This window comes from Mesoplodon bidens, assembly GCF_964165515.1.
Source record: "Mesoplodon bidens genome assembly, chromosome: 2".
In the NCBI taxonomy this organism is placed as follows: domain Eukaryota; kingdom Metazoa; phylum Chordata; class Mammalia; order Artiodactyla; family Ziphiidae; genus Mesoplodon; species Mesoplodon bidens.
Genome location: NC_138177.1, coordinates 179,286,001 through 179,303,526, shown reverse-complemented (window position 1 = coordinate 179,303,526; position 17,526 = coordinate 179,286,001). Strand labels below are relative to the sequence as shown.

The 17,526-nt window shown below is 40.9% G+C and overlaps 1 protein-coding gene across 8 annotated transcripts in view; it reads left to right on the top strand.

Annotated features, from left to right (window-relative positions):
* The window catches only part of KIF1B (kinesin family member 1B), a 147,137-nt gene that overhangs the window by 22,729 nt on the left and 106,882 nt on the right, over window positions 1–17,526 (top strand). For all 8 annotated transcript variants that reach the window (XM_081214909.1, XM_081214910.1, XM_081214912.1 and 5 more), the window contains one exon: window positions 17,235–17,311. In XM_081214909.1, coding sequence (XP_081071035.1) covers window positions 17,235–17,311 — 77 coding nt within the window. The remainder of the gene's footprint in view (window positions 1–17,234; window positions 17,312–17,526) is intronic.

Genomic DNA, 17,526 nt, shown 5'->3' with positions numbered 1-17,526 from the left:
GTGGTGTGCGGGCTTCTCGTTGCTGTGGCTTCTCTCGTTGAGGAGCACGGGCTCTAGGCTCAAGGGCTTTAGCAGTTGTGGCTCGTGGGCTCTAGAGTACAGGCTCAGTAGTTGTGGCACATGGGCTTAGTTGCTCCGTGGCATGTGGGATCTTCCCGGACCAGGGCTCGAACCCGTGTCCCTTGCATTGGCAGGTGGATTCTTAACCACTGTGCCACCAGGGTAGTCCCGGCTTTAGTACGTTTTTAAAGAGAGCTCTGTCCCCAAAAAGGGTTAAGAAGCACTAGCCTAGCATCAAAATGTCTCCTTAAGTCTTTTCAGGATAAGCCAGGACATGATTAGGTCAGACTAAGGTGTAAACTCCATAATATAACACCCAAAGTGCTTCACAGTGTGGCTGGAGGAGTAGGATAAGGACAGCTCTTCAGCTACTACTTCTTCACCTCGCCACCATGTGCTCTAACCACAGAGATGCAATGTGCAGTTTTTTGTTTTGTTTTTTTACCTACCCTTCGTGAAGATTCATTTGGTGAACTGTATATCTCACTCATACCCAAGTCATTCATCTCTCAGCAACCTCTACCAATGTCATGAATTTCACTGAGAGTCACTAAAACTGCTGAATATTTTGGCATTTAAACTCCTGACAGCACTATTTTTCTTAGAGTCCAAAACTGGAAATAACCCCCAGTATCCATCAGCAGGGAAATGGATAAATAAACCATGGTATTTACATAATAGTACATAGCAAAGAAGAGAGGAATTACTGCATACACACACACACACACACACACACACGGAAATCATAAACTGTAGCTATACAAGCAAGTTGCAAAAGCAGTTGATGTATTTTATTTATATAAATTTAAGAACATACAAAACTGTTCTCTGTATTCTTTACTCCATAAAAAGACGTAGGGTAAAACTATGAAGAAAAATAAGGCAATAATGACAAAATTTTGCAGGCCTCAGTGGAGAGATGGTGGGCAAAGAAGTCTGGGAGGGTCATACAGTGGAGCTACAGAGGTGAGAGTCATGTTCTGTAATGGGCTGGTGGGTACCTGGGGTTTTGTTTATTGTTGATGTTTAAACTCTACATATATTTTATAAGTATATCTATTAAACATTTAATTAAGAAAGCATAAAAGCAAAGGAAAAAAACAGTCTTAATCTTGCAAATTGAGATGCTGTGCACCCAGGCCTATTTAGACCAGTGACCAGGGCGTATCATACGATAAGCACAAGTCCACGAAATTTGCCTCCTGTTCCCTCTTTCTGAAACCTTCGAACCACTTTTTGACTTCTTTTTCCAAAGAGAGGAATGCTTACAGGTCCACCTTGGTTAAATGACACTCATTTAGTCACTGGAATGTAAGAAGATAAGCACCAAGAAGGTGAAGAGGCTTTTACAGCACAGGAAGAAGAGTTCAGTAAAATATATTTAAATCAGCTTGGGTACCCGTGGCATTAAACTTTTTAAAAATTTTGACACAAAACACTTTTCCTGTAATCAGGACTTGACGCTATAGCAATGAGAGGGGTCTGTGTGTGTGTGCTGGGGTGGGGAAATAAAGGTGCCCCTGAAATGATATTATGTTTACTCAGTTGGAATTGATTGAAACCAATTTTGTCCTTTAGAACGACTTTTGGAATGGGTTGATAAAGGGAAGGTCCAGGTCTTGCACTGTCAGTGACCTTCTCACAAGTTTCCTTGGTATTTAATGACTTCTCATATGGCACCTTAACTAAGCTGGCATTCTGGAATGTATCCCTCTCTGTTTCTTACGTTTTTCTTCTACTGGGATAAAGTTTATGGTCTTAAAGAAGGGCATTAGATTACACCCTCTTCTAGATGAGATAAATTCATTTACCATTAACTTATTGAGCACTTTTTTTTTTTTTTTTTTTTTGCGGTACGCAGGCCTCTCACTGCTGTGGTCTCTCCCGTTGCGGAGCACAGGCTCCGGATGTGCAGGCTCAGCGGCCATGGCTCACGGGCCCAGCCGCTCCGCGGCATGTGGGATCTTCCCGGACTGGGGCACGAACCCGTGTCCTCTGCATCGGCAGGCGGACTCTCAACCACTGCGCCACCGGGGAAGCCCCTTGAGCACATTTTTTAAAGTATTCTTCAAGAACATGATTTTAATGGTTATATAGTATTCTGTTGGATTTATGAACCGTAATTTATTTAGCTCATCACTCATTATCAGACACTTGAACCTTAAAACCACTTCTTAGGACTGCTGTAAAGAATGTAAGCCCCTCACAGGTGGGGAAGGAATTATTTTTATTATTTATTTATTTATTTATTAAAAAAATTATTTATTTGGCTGCACCGGGTCTTAGTTGCGGCATGTGGGATCTAGTTCCCTGACCAGGGATCAAACCCGGGCCCCCTGCATTGGGAGCACGGAGTTTTAGCCACTGGACCACCAGGGAAGTCCCAGGAATTGTTTTTAGAAGGCAGTTTTTGCAGCTGTCTACCTGGCACCTCTTACCTGCTTGTCTAAGTAAACATTTTAAACTTGGAATGTCCAAAACTGAATATCTGATATATCCTTTTGCATTCTTGCTCCCCTGCATTCTCCCTCAACTCAGTTAAAGGCAACTCTACCTTTGTAGTTGCTCAGGGCAAAAATCATAAAACATCCTTGACTCTCTCTCTTATCCTCTATCCATCATAGAGCCCTGTAGGCTCTGCCTCAGAGTATACCCAGAATCTCACTCTCCACCTCCTTTACTGCCACCCCTACAGTAGCCTCCTTACACGTCTCCTTGCTTCAGCCCTTGCCCTCTAGTAATCTGTTCTCCATCCTTTTAGAATGGAAGTCAGATTATTTTTTTGCTCTAAACTCTCAGATGGTTCCCATTTCACTCAGAATAAAAGCTGAAGTCTGTGCAGGGACCTCCCTTCTCCCTTTGCCAAACCTCTGTATCCTCCTTGGTCTTTCCCTTAGTAATGCAGTGGGTAAATGTTCCCAAGTCTAAAGTAGTCTTCAGGAACATGATTTTAGTGGCTGTGTTATAGTTATGAATCATACATTATTTAGCTCATCCTCTGTTATCAAACATTTGAGCCTTAGCTTCTCCATTTATTAAATGGAGATGTTGCTAATGCCTACCCAGCTCTCTGTTCCTAGGTTGTTGTGAGGATCAAATGGAATTGGGTGTCCGCATAGGACGGTATTTGAAAGTTATTTGTGAAATTGTTTTTTGTGGTTAGTTTTGGTACCTAAATCGTTATTTTCAATGGGAATATAAATGTATAGGCAGAAGCAGTTGAACCTGTCACTAAAGGAGGAGGCCTTTGGTATTGTGTGTTTGGAACTGCTTTTTATATAGGGTATAATTCAAACTTCTTCAGTTACCTAAATAAGTTGTTTTCACATCTGGATTCTGAAACGGCCAAGAGAGAAGACTGAAGAAAATCTTGTAGGAAACCTGCTGCTTTGCATCTTACTGTTTTAGTCTTTTGAGGTTGCCTTGATTAAATCCAGACTGTACTTCATGTGGCCTTTATATGTACATTTGTTGCTTTTTTCAAAGGGGAAAGCAGCCATGCCCAGTTTTTTTTGTTGTTGTTGTTTGTTTTAAATGCCTTCTTTGCAATTTTCAAGAGTTGTTTTGGAGTTCACTTTTGAAAGTCTGTGCCAACAACACGGTGCTGATAGCTTTTGGTAGTTGCCCAGTGAAGTGTGAAGCACTTGCAGCGGGAGCTCACAAGGTCTGGAGTGTGGTTAGAGAGGCCGCGAAAGGGGCTGCTCGTGCCCATTTTATAGTAGGCGAAGTTGGTGTTCATAGATTTATTTTTTGTAGCATATCAACGACGTGCTTATTTTATGAACAAACATTTCTAGTGGGCTAAAAACTGTTCTTGGTTGTACTGTTTAGGGATGAGTGCTTTGTACATATAGGTAGTAAGAATAAGAAATATGAAATTAGGTTTTTGAGGGCATATGTGGGAAATTAGATTTTTGTTACTCAGCAAACATGGGCTGGGAGGCCACCAGGGGCTCAGAGTGTTTTTAGTCTCATCTTAGAGATAAGTAATCAAAGCAGTGTGGTGACCATTATGAAGGTATTAGGAGAGATATCTAAATAATTGAGGGGCAGGGCCAGGAAAGGTGGGGAATGTCTGGGAAGCCTCTTTTGTTTTGGCAGAACAGAAAACTATACTGCCAGAGTTAGCAGAAGCTACGTAAAGAGGAAATGATTTAACTACAATTACTGTTTCCCTGTGACATTGTTCTGGTCTGATACTAGAGATCCCTTTGTAACTGTGAATAAAATTGAGAAGGCAAAATGGGTAAAGGGGAAAACAAAAGCAGCTTTTACTTGCGGTACGCGGCCTCTCACTGCTGTGGCCTCTCCCGTTGCGGAGCACAGGCTCCGGACGCACAGGCTCAGCGGCCATGGCTCACGGGCCCAGCCGCTCCGCGGCATGTGGGATCTTCCCAGACTGGGGCACGAACCTGCGTCCCCTGTATCAGCAGGTGGACTCTCAACCACTGCACCACCACGGAAGCCCAACTTTTACTTTTTAAATTGCCTTTTAGTTGGGGGAAAACCACTGCGATTAGTAGTTAACGACAACAATAATAAACACTTAAGCTATGCCAGCCACAATTAGGTACTTACAGACTTTAACTCATTTAATCCTCACAACAATCCTATGGCAGATAATCTTATTTTCCCCATTTCACAGATGAGGGCATAAATACTGGCTAACTTGCCTGGGGTCACACATCTAGGACTGAGAGAACTAGAAAATGAACTGGTGCTGTCTGGCTCCAGAGCCCTCACTCTTTTTTTTGTATCTGCCAATCCCAAACTCCTAATTTATCCCTCCCCCAAACCCTTTCCACTTTGGTAACCATAAGTTTGTTTTCCATGTCTGTGAGTCTGTATCTGTTTTGTAAATAAGTATATTTGTGTCGTATTTTAGATTCCACATATAAGTGATATCATATGGTATTTGTCTTTCTCTTTCTGGCTTCACTTAGAATGATAATCTCTAGGTCCATCCATGTTGCAGCAAATGGCATTATTTCATTTTTTTTATGGCTGAGTAGTATTCCATTGTGTGTGTGTGTGTGTGTGTGTGTGTGTGTGTGTGTGTGTGTATACCACATCTTTATCCATTCATCTGTTGATGGACACTTAGTTTGCTTCCATGTCTTGGCTATTGTAAATAGTGCTGCTATGAACATAGGGATGCATGTATCTTTCTGAATTAGAGTTTTCTCCAGATAATGCCCAGGAGTGGGATTGCTAGATCATATGGAAGCTATATTTTTAGTTTTCAAGGGAACTTCCATACTGTTTTCCACAGTGGCTGTACCAGTTTACATTCCCACCAACGATGTACGAGGGTTCCCTTTTCTCCACACCCTCTCCAGCATTTACTGTTTGTAGACTTTTTAATGATGGCCGTTCTGACTGGTGTGAGGTGATACCTCATTATAGTTTTGAGTTGCATTTCTCTAACAGGGATATTGAGCATCTTTTCATGTGCCTTTTGGCCATCTGTATGTCTTCTTTGGAGAAATGTCTATTTAGGTCTTCTGCCCATTTTTGGATTGGGTTGTTTGTTTTTTTGTTATTGAGTTGTATGAGCTATTTGTATATTTTGGAAATTAATCCCTTGTCAGTTGCATCGTTTGCAAATATCTTCTCCCAATCTATAGGTTGTCTTTTCGTTTTGTTTATGGTTTCCTTTGCTGTGCAAAAGCTTTTAAGTTTGATTAGGTCCCATTTGTTTATTTTTGCTTTTATTTCTATTGCCTTGGGAGACTGACCTAAGGAAACATTGCTATGATTTATGTCAGAGAATGTTTTGCCTATGATCTCTTCTAGGAGTTTTATGGTGTCCTATCTTATATTTAAGTCTTTAAACATTTTTGAGTTTATTTTTGTGTATGGTGTGAGCATATGTTCTAACTTCATTGATTTACATGTGACTGTCCAGCTTTCCCAGCACCACTTGCTGAAGAGACTGTCTTTTCTCCATTGTATATTCTTGCCTCCTTTGTCGAAGATTAATTGACCGTAGGTGTGGGGGTCTATTTCTGGGCTCTGTATTGTGTTCCATTGATCCATATGTCTGTTTTGGTCAGAGCTCTCACTCTTAATCTCTGACCTGTATATATTGCTTCTCAAAATATTAAGTTTTACTATTCCGTGTAATAAGACTGAATGCCTGTGTCTATTTAGAATTTAACTGTTAGGTTAAAATTTATCTTGATGTCCTTTTTTGATTCAGGGAAATTATTAATAAAAAGGGCATTATTATTAGTTGAGACATCTTTGTACCACTTAGCTTGAAGAAAAGCTGGGCCTTCCCTGTCATCTCCCTTCAGAATCATTCAAAATTTGCTTAGGAAGAGCAGAATTGTTGTTAATTGAGAGTTTGTTTAACGTTTATTGTAGCTAGCATATTTATTTAATACTCACTTGATGACAGTGTGACACTACAGAGTTGGTAGATTTTTTTCTTCTTTTTTTCCATTTGAATGTTTAGTACTCTGGGATTGAGTATATAGTTGACTCTTGAACATCAAGGGGGTTAGGAATGCCGACCCTCTGCACAGTTTAAAATCCACCTATTATCGACCCTTTGTATCTGCGGTTCTGCATCCATGGATTCAAGACTAGCCCTAGATCGTGTAGTACTGTACTATTCACTTTTGAAAAAATCCACATATAAGTGGACCCACACAATTCAAACCTATGTTGTTCAAGGGTCAGCTGTATAGTGAATGCATATAGTACATTTATCCTGTTTTATAAGATTTAGAATCTAATTTTGTTATTTTAAAAGATCAAGAAATTTTATGATTGTAGGTCTTTTGTGCAAATCTACTTTATGGCAATATGCTTTATGCCATTTTAATATATTTTTGGAAATATATTATTCTAAGTAGGGGGAGAGGATGCTTCTGGGGCTTGGTTTTATGGTTTTGGAATATAAATGGTGTATAAAATAATCGTGTGCCATTTTTCTTAAATTTGGATATAGTAGAAAGTTTTTGGAAGAGAAAGTTTGTGCTGAAGATATCACTGGTATTTTTAACAAGCTCAAAACATGCCATCAGAGAAAAGTTAATATAAAGTTACACTGTTGCCACAATGATATGTTAATTGTAATTGCAGGCAAAATCTTTAATAGTTTACACAATTACACAACGACAGTGTAATTGCTACATAGAGACTTTGAGATGTTAGATAAACAAATTTATTCTGGAGAATAAAAGGGCTTTTAAGTACAAATTTTGTTTTGACTGCCTTGTTTTCTAGGACTTAGTAATTAAAACATTATTTCTGCATCTTTTTTTTTTTTTTTTTGGTACGCGGGCCTCTCACTGTTGTGGCCTTTCCCGTTGCGGAGCACAGGCTCCAGACGCGTAGGCTCTGCGGCCATGGCTCACGGGCCCAGCCACTCCGTGGCATGTGGGATCCTCCCAGACCGGGGCCCGAACCCGTGTCCCCTGCATCGGCAGGCGGACACTCTCAACCACTGCGCCACCAGGGAAGCCCTATTTCTGCATCTTGATGCTGGAGTAACAAAGTTGTAAAGAAGGCCAGGGAAAAGGGGGGTAAAGTTGGGGGACTTAGCAGACTTTGTAAGGCTAATTTTGACTTGAAGGCACTCTAAGAAAGAGAAGATGGTTTTGCGGTTCATCAGTAAACTGAAGCCTATGGAGCATTTTATGGGGAGTCATTTTAAGGCATTCCATTTATCTTGAATAAGGGTCTTCAAGCCTTTACGTGAAAGGTGCTGTCCTGTTCTTCGCTCTTCTCCGGCTCTCCTAAGGTAAGGAATGTCAGCTACAGCATGAAGAATAAAAAGTCTGAAGGCACAAGGGGAAAGGTGTGCAAGGTGCAGGGAGAGGATAAACTCGAGGTCCTCTCCCCTGTGGACCTGGGAAAAGATACAATCAGATCTTCGGTTCTGAGGCTGCCTTTCTGATTTATGAAGGGAGAGTTAAGAAAACAGCCTGGAAACCAGATGAGATCTGGATGGTGATGGGAACCAAGGCCCAGAGGTGAGGATGAGCCAGAGTGAGTTATGGGGAAGTCAAGTGATAGCCTGACAAAGACTCTTCCTCTTGGGAGTCCAGAAGGTGGTTATGATAGTAGCTAACATAGCTTGACTTCCTTTGTCTCTTGCCTCTCAGGACCCCATGCTCTCCTGATTGCCTTCCTTCCTCCCAGGCCATTCTCTGTCCTTCCTTTCCTCCTGTGTTAAAAGTACACCAGGACCTTGTCTCTCCTCTTTGATCTCTTTTCTGTCTACAGAGAAGACAGACTCCCTAAGTGATTTCATCTAGGCTCAAGGCTTTAAGTGTCATTGAGGTGACAATGACTCCCAAATTCATTTCTCCAGCCTGCACCCCTTTGTACAACTCTACACTTGTCTACCCGGCTGCTAATTTAACTCTACTTAAAGGCCTAAGAAGTATCTCAAACTCAGCGTGTCTTCAACAGAACTGATTTCCCCTCCTTGCCCAACTAAAGTGGCTCTTCGTTCATTCTTACCCATTCTTTAGTTTCTCAGACCAAAAATATTGGGGTCACTCTTGTCTTCTTTTTCTTACAGGCCACCTGTAATTCATCAGTAAGTCAGTCTTGTTGTCTCTGCTTTCACAGTCTCTCCTGAATCTGGTTACTTTTTATTGTTTCTACTCTAGTCCAAGAACACTCCAGTAGCTTCCTATCTTTCTGTTTCTGCTTTTTTTCCTATGTAGTAGGCAGAGTCATATTTTAGAAATGTAAATCAGATTATGTCAGCTTGTGCTTCAAGTTCTTTGTTGGCTTCCTATCACTTTTAGAATATAACTAAAAACTCTCACCTTGGCCACAGGCACCAGAGAATTTGGCCTCTGGCTAGCCCTCTGACTTCACATGCCATTATAGTTTACTCCTTTGGCTACACTGGTGGTCTTGCCGGGCCCTAAATGTCATGCAGGTCCCTGCTCAGATGTGGCAGCCTGCCCACTCTTATCTAAAATAGTCACTCCTGCTACCTCCATTGTCATGTTATGTCTCCTAATTCTTCTTTATTTTTCTTCCAGGTTGTACTATCTCTATTAGTTAATTATCTGACTTCCTGATTAGAATGTAAGCTCCTTCAAGGCAGGGACTGTTTTTTCACTAGATACCTTCAGGCCTGGGGCATGGTAGGCACCCAGGTATTTGCTAAATGAAAGAATATTTTGAGTACTTACTTTGTGCTAGGCCCTGAGCTAAAACTCTTGACATCGATTAGTGATTAATCCTCCCAACAAGTTCTATAAAGTTAGGCACTATTATTGTTGTACCCATTTTACAGATAAGAAAACTGAGGCTTATTGATTGTTATGTGCTGAGTGTATAGATGGACCCTAGGATAATATTGGATACTTAGGGTGGAGTTAGATCAAAGCCTCTACAGTATTCTATTTCCTTCACTGCTAAAATATTTAATAATGTCTTCTAGAAATATTTTCTAGATCAACTCAGGTTTTGATCATTGAATATTGGGTCAAATTTTAAGACAAAATTCAGTTTTGGATCAAGAAACACAATGCTTTTGATATAGGAATTGACCTTTCTTTCTCCTGGCCCCCACAAATGCCACAGACTGGAACTCATGGATTTCTGATGCCAGATGCAGTTCTCATGGGGCATTATGTAAATGGCAAAGATGTTCTGCAGTAGTGGTTGTGTTCTGTGTAATTGGTCTCCACACTTCCATTCATGCTTTCCTCCAATCCAGTCTCCATGCTTTAGTCCATCCATCACTGTAGTCAAGCCACTCCAGTGGCTTCTCACTGCTCAGGGGTTCACCAGCTCCTTGAGGTCTGTCCACGACCTGAGATTTTAGTGCTTTTCCACCCTTTGCTGCTCACTGCACTTGAGCTACGCCTGTCAAACCAGTGCCTGGGTTTCACATCCTTCTTTTTGCCCCAGGGCTTCCTAATGCAGTTCTCTGGCCTGGGATACACATTGCCCAGTGGGTCAGAGTCTTGGAGCCAGATGGTCCAAATTTCAGTTCAGGCTCTGACCTTGGGCAACTCAGGCGCTCCAAGTGTAAAATGGAGATGATAATAACGTGAGGTTATTGTGTGGATTAAATGAGTGTGTACATGTAATGCTTTAGCACAGTGCTTGGAACATAGTAAGCATTCAGCAGATGTCGGCTGATACTGTTATCACTCGGCTTTCCTTAGCTGTCTCCTGCTTATCCTTCAGCTCCCCCTTCTCTCTCACCAAATCAGAGTTTACTGACTAAAAAATTGCCTCTTTTATATGTTTCTGTTTATATGTTCTTATAGGACCCCATGCTTATCTAGCATGGATCTTACCATAATTTGAAAGCATGTATTTATTTTGTGTGATTATATGTCTGTCTCCTCCATTGACTCTGAGCTCTAGAAGGGTGGAAATAACTCTTTTGCTTGCCATTGTATCCCTAACCCAGTGCCTGGTACATAGTTTGTGCTTAATAAATGTGCTCAGTAAATGTGCCCAGTGAATAAAGGGCTCCTAACTTTTCCTTTCTTAAAATAGGATCTTGGGATCTTTTGTGATAACCCTTCCTTTGAGAAAGAGTAATGTCAGCGTGGAAACTAGCATTATTTCAGACTTGGGAGCTCATTGAGTACAAGTACACAGGGCAAAGGGGCAGGGACTACTGGAAGATAGGCAGAAAGATCAGGAACATGGACTTGTCCGGATGGATGTTGTTGTAACATCTGGGCTTTGAGTGATGCACCATCCTGGATGTAGCTATAATATGTAGATATTCAACAGTGATTCAACCAGTTCCTGTATAATCCCTGCTCTGTGCTGGGCATTGAGCCAGGTGCTGAGCACCTCACCCTTCTAACTGAATGTATGTTTCAGGGGAACTACTTGGAAAGATGAATGCTGAGAATATTATCATCTATTTACATCTTTTGGTGTTTTTACCATATGGCAGTGCCTCTTGGGTGTGTGTCTTGTGTGTGAGGTCAAGAATTTGTTTCATACCTACACGAGAATCGGTATGCGAGGCAAGCTTGTCACATCTGGGACACTGGAGAAAATTTTGCAGCAGTAGATTTTAATGTGGTAAGATACCTCCGTCTGCCATGAGATTCCATGTTTCCTGTGAAATACAAAGTGTAAAAGACAATTGTAAAGACCTGGGGAAGAAGAGGGATTTCTAGTACCTATTCCACTCTTCTGCCCCCAGTGTACTTTCCTTTATCCTTGCCTTTCCTGCTGACCTCCATCAGCACATCTTCTTTTGCCTGTACTATTTAAAACCTGGTAATCTTTCCTCTTGTTCCCTGTTTACCTATTACTGCTGTTTCCTAGAAGTTGTATTTCTGTTCTCTAGACTGGAATTTAGATACCTCCTTTCCCGGAGGTTAATGATTCTTGCCAGAAGCTGAATTAGTTGGTTGCTCAGGGAGAAAAGACTCAGTAAGCAAGTGGTATTGAGAGAGCTACATTCCAGTTCACAAATAAGCGTCACCTACTTATGAAGTCAGTACCGTGAGTGACATAGAAAGAGGGGTCATGGTTTCCAGCCACAAAGAAGGGACAGTCTGTAAGGAAAGATGAAACTAGCATACTCATTCGTTTTTTGGGTATATATTGAGTATCTACCGTATGTCAGGCACTGTCCTGGGAGCTAGGGGATAGAACAGTGAATGAAACAGAAGTTCTGGTCTCATGGAACTTACATTCTAGTGTAGTGCCTCATATAATAAGTCAGGTGGTCATGAGAGCAATGAAGAAAAATAAGGCAGGGTAAGAGGATGGAGAGTGAAGTGAATGCTGATTTAAATTAAATGGTCAGAAAAGGGCTGTCTGATAAGGTGATGTTTGAGTAGAGAACTGTGTGAAATTAGGGAGTGGGCGAGTCAGATACCTGGGAGAAAGCATTCCTGCAGAGCAGTAAGTACAAAGACCCTGAAATGAGAATGTGTCTTTAGTAAGAAGGCTAGTGGGATCGGAGTAAAGGTTGAATCTTTGGAGAGGAGGTCACAGAGGGAGTGGAGTTTTGTTCAGTGTATGATCGGAAGGTTCACTGGAGGTTTGCCGTGGAGGTGATCTGGATTACGTCTGAGAAGGGTCATTATCTACAGTGTGGAGATGAGACTTTTCAGGGGCCCAGGGGAAAGGTGGGGAGCCCAGTTAGGTATTGCAGTCATCCAGGCGAGAGAGATGGTGACTTGACCAGGTGGTGGTGAGAAGTCGTGGGATTCTGGATACATTTTGAAAGTAGAACTGACAACATAGATCAGATGTGGAGAATTGCTGGTGGAGGTGGGTCCAGATGTGGAGTACACTGTGTGTCCAGAGAAATCTTGATAGAAGGACAGGCCTCAGGTGCAGAAGGACTTTAAAAGGGGTCTTGAAAAGTGGCATGAAATGATGATTTTTATAGGAAATAAAGCACTATGAAGTATACCACACTTAAAATAGAGTTATGTTCTGACTGTAGTCCTCAAAGATACGCCAGGAGTCCATTCCTTGAAGAAAAAGTGTTGATTTGTCTGAGACAAACTCTGTCCACTGATTAACACTTGACCCTGGGAGGCATAAATATTTGTAATAGCTTTTACATTGGTGAAAATATGGTTTATATGTTGAACATATTCATTAATTACTAGAATTCCATTCATATGTGCATGCTTTCTGGGAGACAAGTTAGAAGTCCTGCACACTGTGTTTTAGCTCAGTTGACTTTGATACAAGAATCACTATGTTAAATATTGCCCAGTCTTTTCAGTGATAGAATTCTCTCTATATTCTTACTGTGAAAGTTAATAAAATTTACTGGTATTTTATGTGTATATTGCATAGGTATATACTGTTTTGGTTCTTCCTTTTAGGTTCCTGAAAATGGTACAAGATTTAATGAAATTAAAATTACACATGACCTGTGGAGCACATTCATCTGAGTGCCTTTTTGGTGTAGGGCAGTGTAGAGGATCCATAAGACATGGTACATGTACTGAAGGGATTTTTAATGTGGTAGGAGCACCAGAGATTTGATGGCACATCTAAAGGACTCCAATGTAGTATTTTGACTCTTGCCAAGAAGTAGAATTCTTATATTATGCTTTAGCTTATTTTATCAGTGAACTTTTCTTGCTTTGGTTTAAAAACCACAGAATATGGTTATCATACCCACCAAACATTGGGAGAATTTAAAACAAGATAAAGTACCTATTTTTGAAAATTAACATTTGTGTAGTGCTTTACTCATTTAATCCTGTGAACTAGGTATTACCTCAGTTTTATTTTTAACTATTTATTTGTTTGGCTGGGTCTTTGTTGCAGCACGCAGGATCTTCATTGCCGCATGTGGGATCTTTTAGTTGCGGCATGCGGGCTCTTAGTTATGGCATGCGGGATCTAGTTCCCTGACCAGGGATCGAACCTGGGCCCCCTGCATTGGGAGCGCAGAGTCTTAACCACTGGACCACCAGGGAAGTCCCTTACCTCAGTTTTAGAGGGGACACAAAAGTATAGCAATACCCAAGGTCATGGAAAAATCTATCTATATCTATATCTATTTTTTTGGTTGTGCTGTGCGCCTTGTGGGATCTTAGTTCCCAACCAGGGATTGAACCTGGGTCCTCAGCAGTGAAAGCGCAGAGTCCTAACCACTGGACCATCAGGGAATTCCCTAAATCTAAATATATTTCTTAATTGTTCTTACTGATGCTGGTCCTTTGTTTCCAAATCCTATACCCTTTCTATTACATGTTCTCTCTCCCCCCTCCCCATTTTTATTAATGGTTGGAAACATCCTGTTTCTTAGTTGGGTTAAAGGAAGTGAGTTAGATCACAGCTGTTATTCAGAAAGAAAAATCCTTTGGCACATATGAAAATATTAATTCATTGTCCGTGGAAGTAATAGTGGAGTTCACGGGCTTCTGATGTGCTCAAGCGCTGTCATTAATATTTTATCCTTATAACAGTTTTTTTTCCTTTGCAGAGTTTTGGAGTTTAAAAAATTTTTTGCTGGTAACTATTTAAAATAGTCAGGATAATACAATGTATATGTAAATATAAAGAAAAATATAAAACAACTCTGTAACTGCCACCCATTCTAACGTATAGAAATGACCCATACCTTCTGAGTCTTTCTGCTTACACCTTTCCCCCCCTAAGTCAGCTAACAAGAATATTGAATTTTGCATTTTTCCAAGGTGTCTTTAATATAAATATCTTTCATTTAGGAATTAAAATCTTTTAAATATTGTGGGTAAATTTCATCTTGTTTGACATAACTTATATAAATGGCTCTTTAAAATTATATTTTGATTTATTTATGTTAAAGATATTTTTGTTGCCTGAGGCAGTTATTTAAAAGGCAGTTTGGTATACAGAAGTAGAAGTATAATGTTGTACACATGAAAGTTATCTAACGTTATATACCAATGTTACTTCAATAAAAAAGAAAAAAGGTTGTATCTTTCTTATCTTTCTTTGTATATCTAACACTTAATACACAGCAAATGTGCCCCAAAAAAGTTTGTTAAATGAATTCATGCATCCATGTGCTGAGTGGAATGCATAATAGCTGGAAAGAAAAAAATAGATAAAAGTAAAAAGCAGCTTGGTTTTGAAGATGGAAGTTAGGAAAATTTATTAGTTTCAGAAGTTTCAAAGATCTGGGAGAAGGATATATTGAGGAAGAGGAAAAGGATTTCGTGTGAATCAAGGAAGTTACTCTCTGGCATAGTTTTTCTTTTTCTTTACTAGAGAAGAGGGAACAAAGGAGTAGGATCTGAAAACCTGCCCTTTATTAAATCGTTCTTGGCAGAATTGGTACTACAAGTGAGTAGCTAAAGATTTAATGAAATGCGGCTTAAAAGTTTTATGACAGCGGATTTCCTAAAGGTTAGAAAGTGTTTATTTTAACCGTGGTTTTGAGTGGTAAAGTCTACTTCAGAGGTCATATCCTATATCTTGTTTTTTTTTTGTTTTTTTTTTTTTGCGGTACGCAGGCCTCTCACTGCTGTGGCCTCTCCCCTTGCGGAGCACAGGCTCCGCGGCCATGGCTCTCGGGCCCAGCCGCTTCACGGCATGTGGGATCTTCCCGGACTGGGGCACGAACCCGTGTCCCCTGCATCGGCAGGCGGACCCCCAACCACTGCGCCACCAGGGAAGCCCCCTATATCTTGTTATTGTCCTCATTGCTGAGCCACTGAAACCTGGAATCTGGTTCACAAAGTATGACACTAATTTCCATTTTCTTGGTAGAGTTTGTGTGTGGTCTTTCATCTTTTAGGAACTATAATTCTCATAGTTCCTAGTTTCAGTTGTTGTAAGGAGAGTTCTGAGCAATGCCTGTGATACAGTTTTGGGGGGCAGTGGTCATAAATGTGCATTTACATGCACATATGTATGCATATGCATAGAAATGCCTTACCGTGTTTGCCTTGGTGATCGCCGCATGTAGGGAGTATTTAATTGTTGGGTGACTGGGCTCAGGAACTAGACTCTCCAAACTCACATCCTGAATTGCCACTAGCTAGCTCTGTAGCCTTGGGTAAGTTACTTAACCTCTTTGTGATGATTTCTTTATAAAATGGGGATAATAAAACATCTGCCGTATTGAGTGATCGAGAGGATTAAACAGGTTTGTGCACAGAAAGTACTTAGAGCTCAGAGTAAGTGCTCCATGAATGTTGGCTATTATTTAAATCTTGTAGGTAGTGCCTTTTGTTTAGAAGTGTACATCTTTGCTTAGGCTACCATTTGTGTGTGGGGAGATGTTCTTTCTAGAACCATGTCTCCTTGTCACATGATTATGTGCCGTGTGAGCCTTGTTAATGCTCTGTCAGCATTTGAGGTTGGAACATAAGTGTGGCCACACCCCGTGGAATCCAGTGAGAGAGAGCTAAGCACCGTAGCAACTGTTGCTATTTGTATCCTGAGCAACAGCTGCCCGGGGCAGATTTATTTTTTAATCCTGATCTCAGATAGCTTGGGATGTGGCCCTGCCTTAGAGAAGTGGATTGGTTGGTCTGGGCTTTGAGGCGATTTCATGACCACATGTTACAAAGATTCTATTCCGTGTGAAATATGAGGTGCTAAAGCTTTGTGTGTGTGAGGGAGGAAGAGAGGCCAAGCCTCAGCATTCAGTCAGTCCCTGAAGTATGTGACTGGGTTAATCACATAAGAAATCACTTTTTAAAAACAATTTCATGTATTTTTTGGCCACATCGTGTGGCATGCGGGATCTTAGTTCCCCGACCAGGGGTCGAACCCGTGCCCCTGCGGTGGAAACACGGAGTCCTAACCACTGGACCGCCAGGGAAGTCCCGAGAAAGCACTTTTAATATGGACAGTGAGGCTTCATACTTTTCAGTCAAAAGTAATTTTACTGTTTATGACAGTCTACAGACGATTTAGAGGTCTGTGTTTCTAGTGTATACATGCACACACATACGTACACACATATATACGTATATCTAATAACTTACGTATTAGTTATTATCAATTGTGGATTTCACAAAAACTATCCTTCCAATGAATGCTTCATTACTAAATGCTTTTCTTAAGTACATAATAGTATCTTTAAAAAGCATTTGTTTTAAATAGTGGTTGGATTAATTCAGTAATTTTCTAACTTTTTTTTTTTTTTGGTTTTTTTTTTTTGTGGTATGCGGGCCTCTCACTGCTGTGGCCTCTCCCGCTGCGGAGCACAGGCTCCGGACGTGCAGGCCCAGCGGCCATGGCCCACGGGCCCAGCCGCTCCGCGGCACGTGGGATCCTCCCAGACCGGGGCACGAACCCGCGTCCCCCGCATCAGCAGGCGGACCCCCAACCACTGCGCCACCAGGGAAGCCCCAATTTTCTAACTTTTATTTCTGATATATTGAAATATTTCAAGCCTTATGAAGCACCTTAAAATAGTAACATGGTCCATTTCCAAATCTTGTCTACTAACTTACCTAGGATTCAGACACAAGACATTTACTGAGCACATACGATGTTCCAAGCTCTGTTGTAAATTCTGGTGACATCTAGTGAATGTTGTTGGTCTTATTCTTTTCAAGTTCTCTATATAGATCCTACTTATTAAAAATGTGATTATTTTTGTTTTTCGATTGCCCTATTCAGATTCAGTGGTATGAATTTACTGATTTGGATGTTTTGAGTTTACAGTATAACATCATGCTGAACTAAAAAACATTTAACTGAGTCACTTATACAATCAAAACATTTTCGTCCTCTAGGTATTATTAACCCAAAGAACCCAAAGGAAGCTCCAAAGTCCTTCAGCTTTGACTACTCCTACTGGTCTCACACCTCGGTGAGTGTACCCATGGTGCAGCGTGGTAGAACAGTGTGGGTTTTAAACCTTTTGAAAGAGCCTGCAGGTCCACAGGGAAAGCAAAGATTACCAACATCTAGGGAAATGAAGAGTAAGACCCTTTGCAGTATCCCCTTACTGATTATAGGACCCCAAATCTTGCTGGCTTCTAGGGATTGTTCCTAAACTAGAGTTTGCTTCTGCATCTCTTTGTT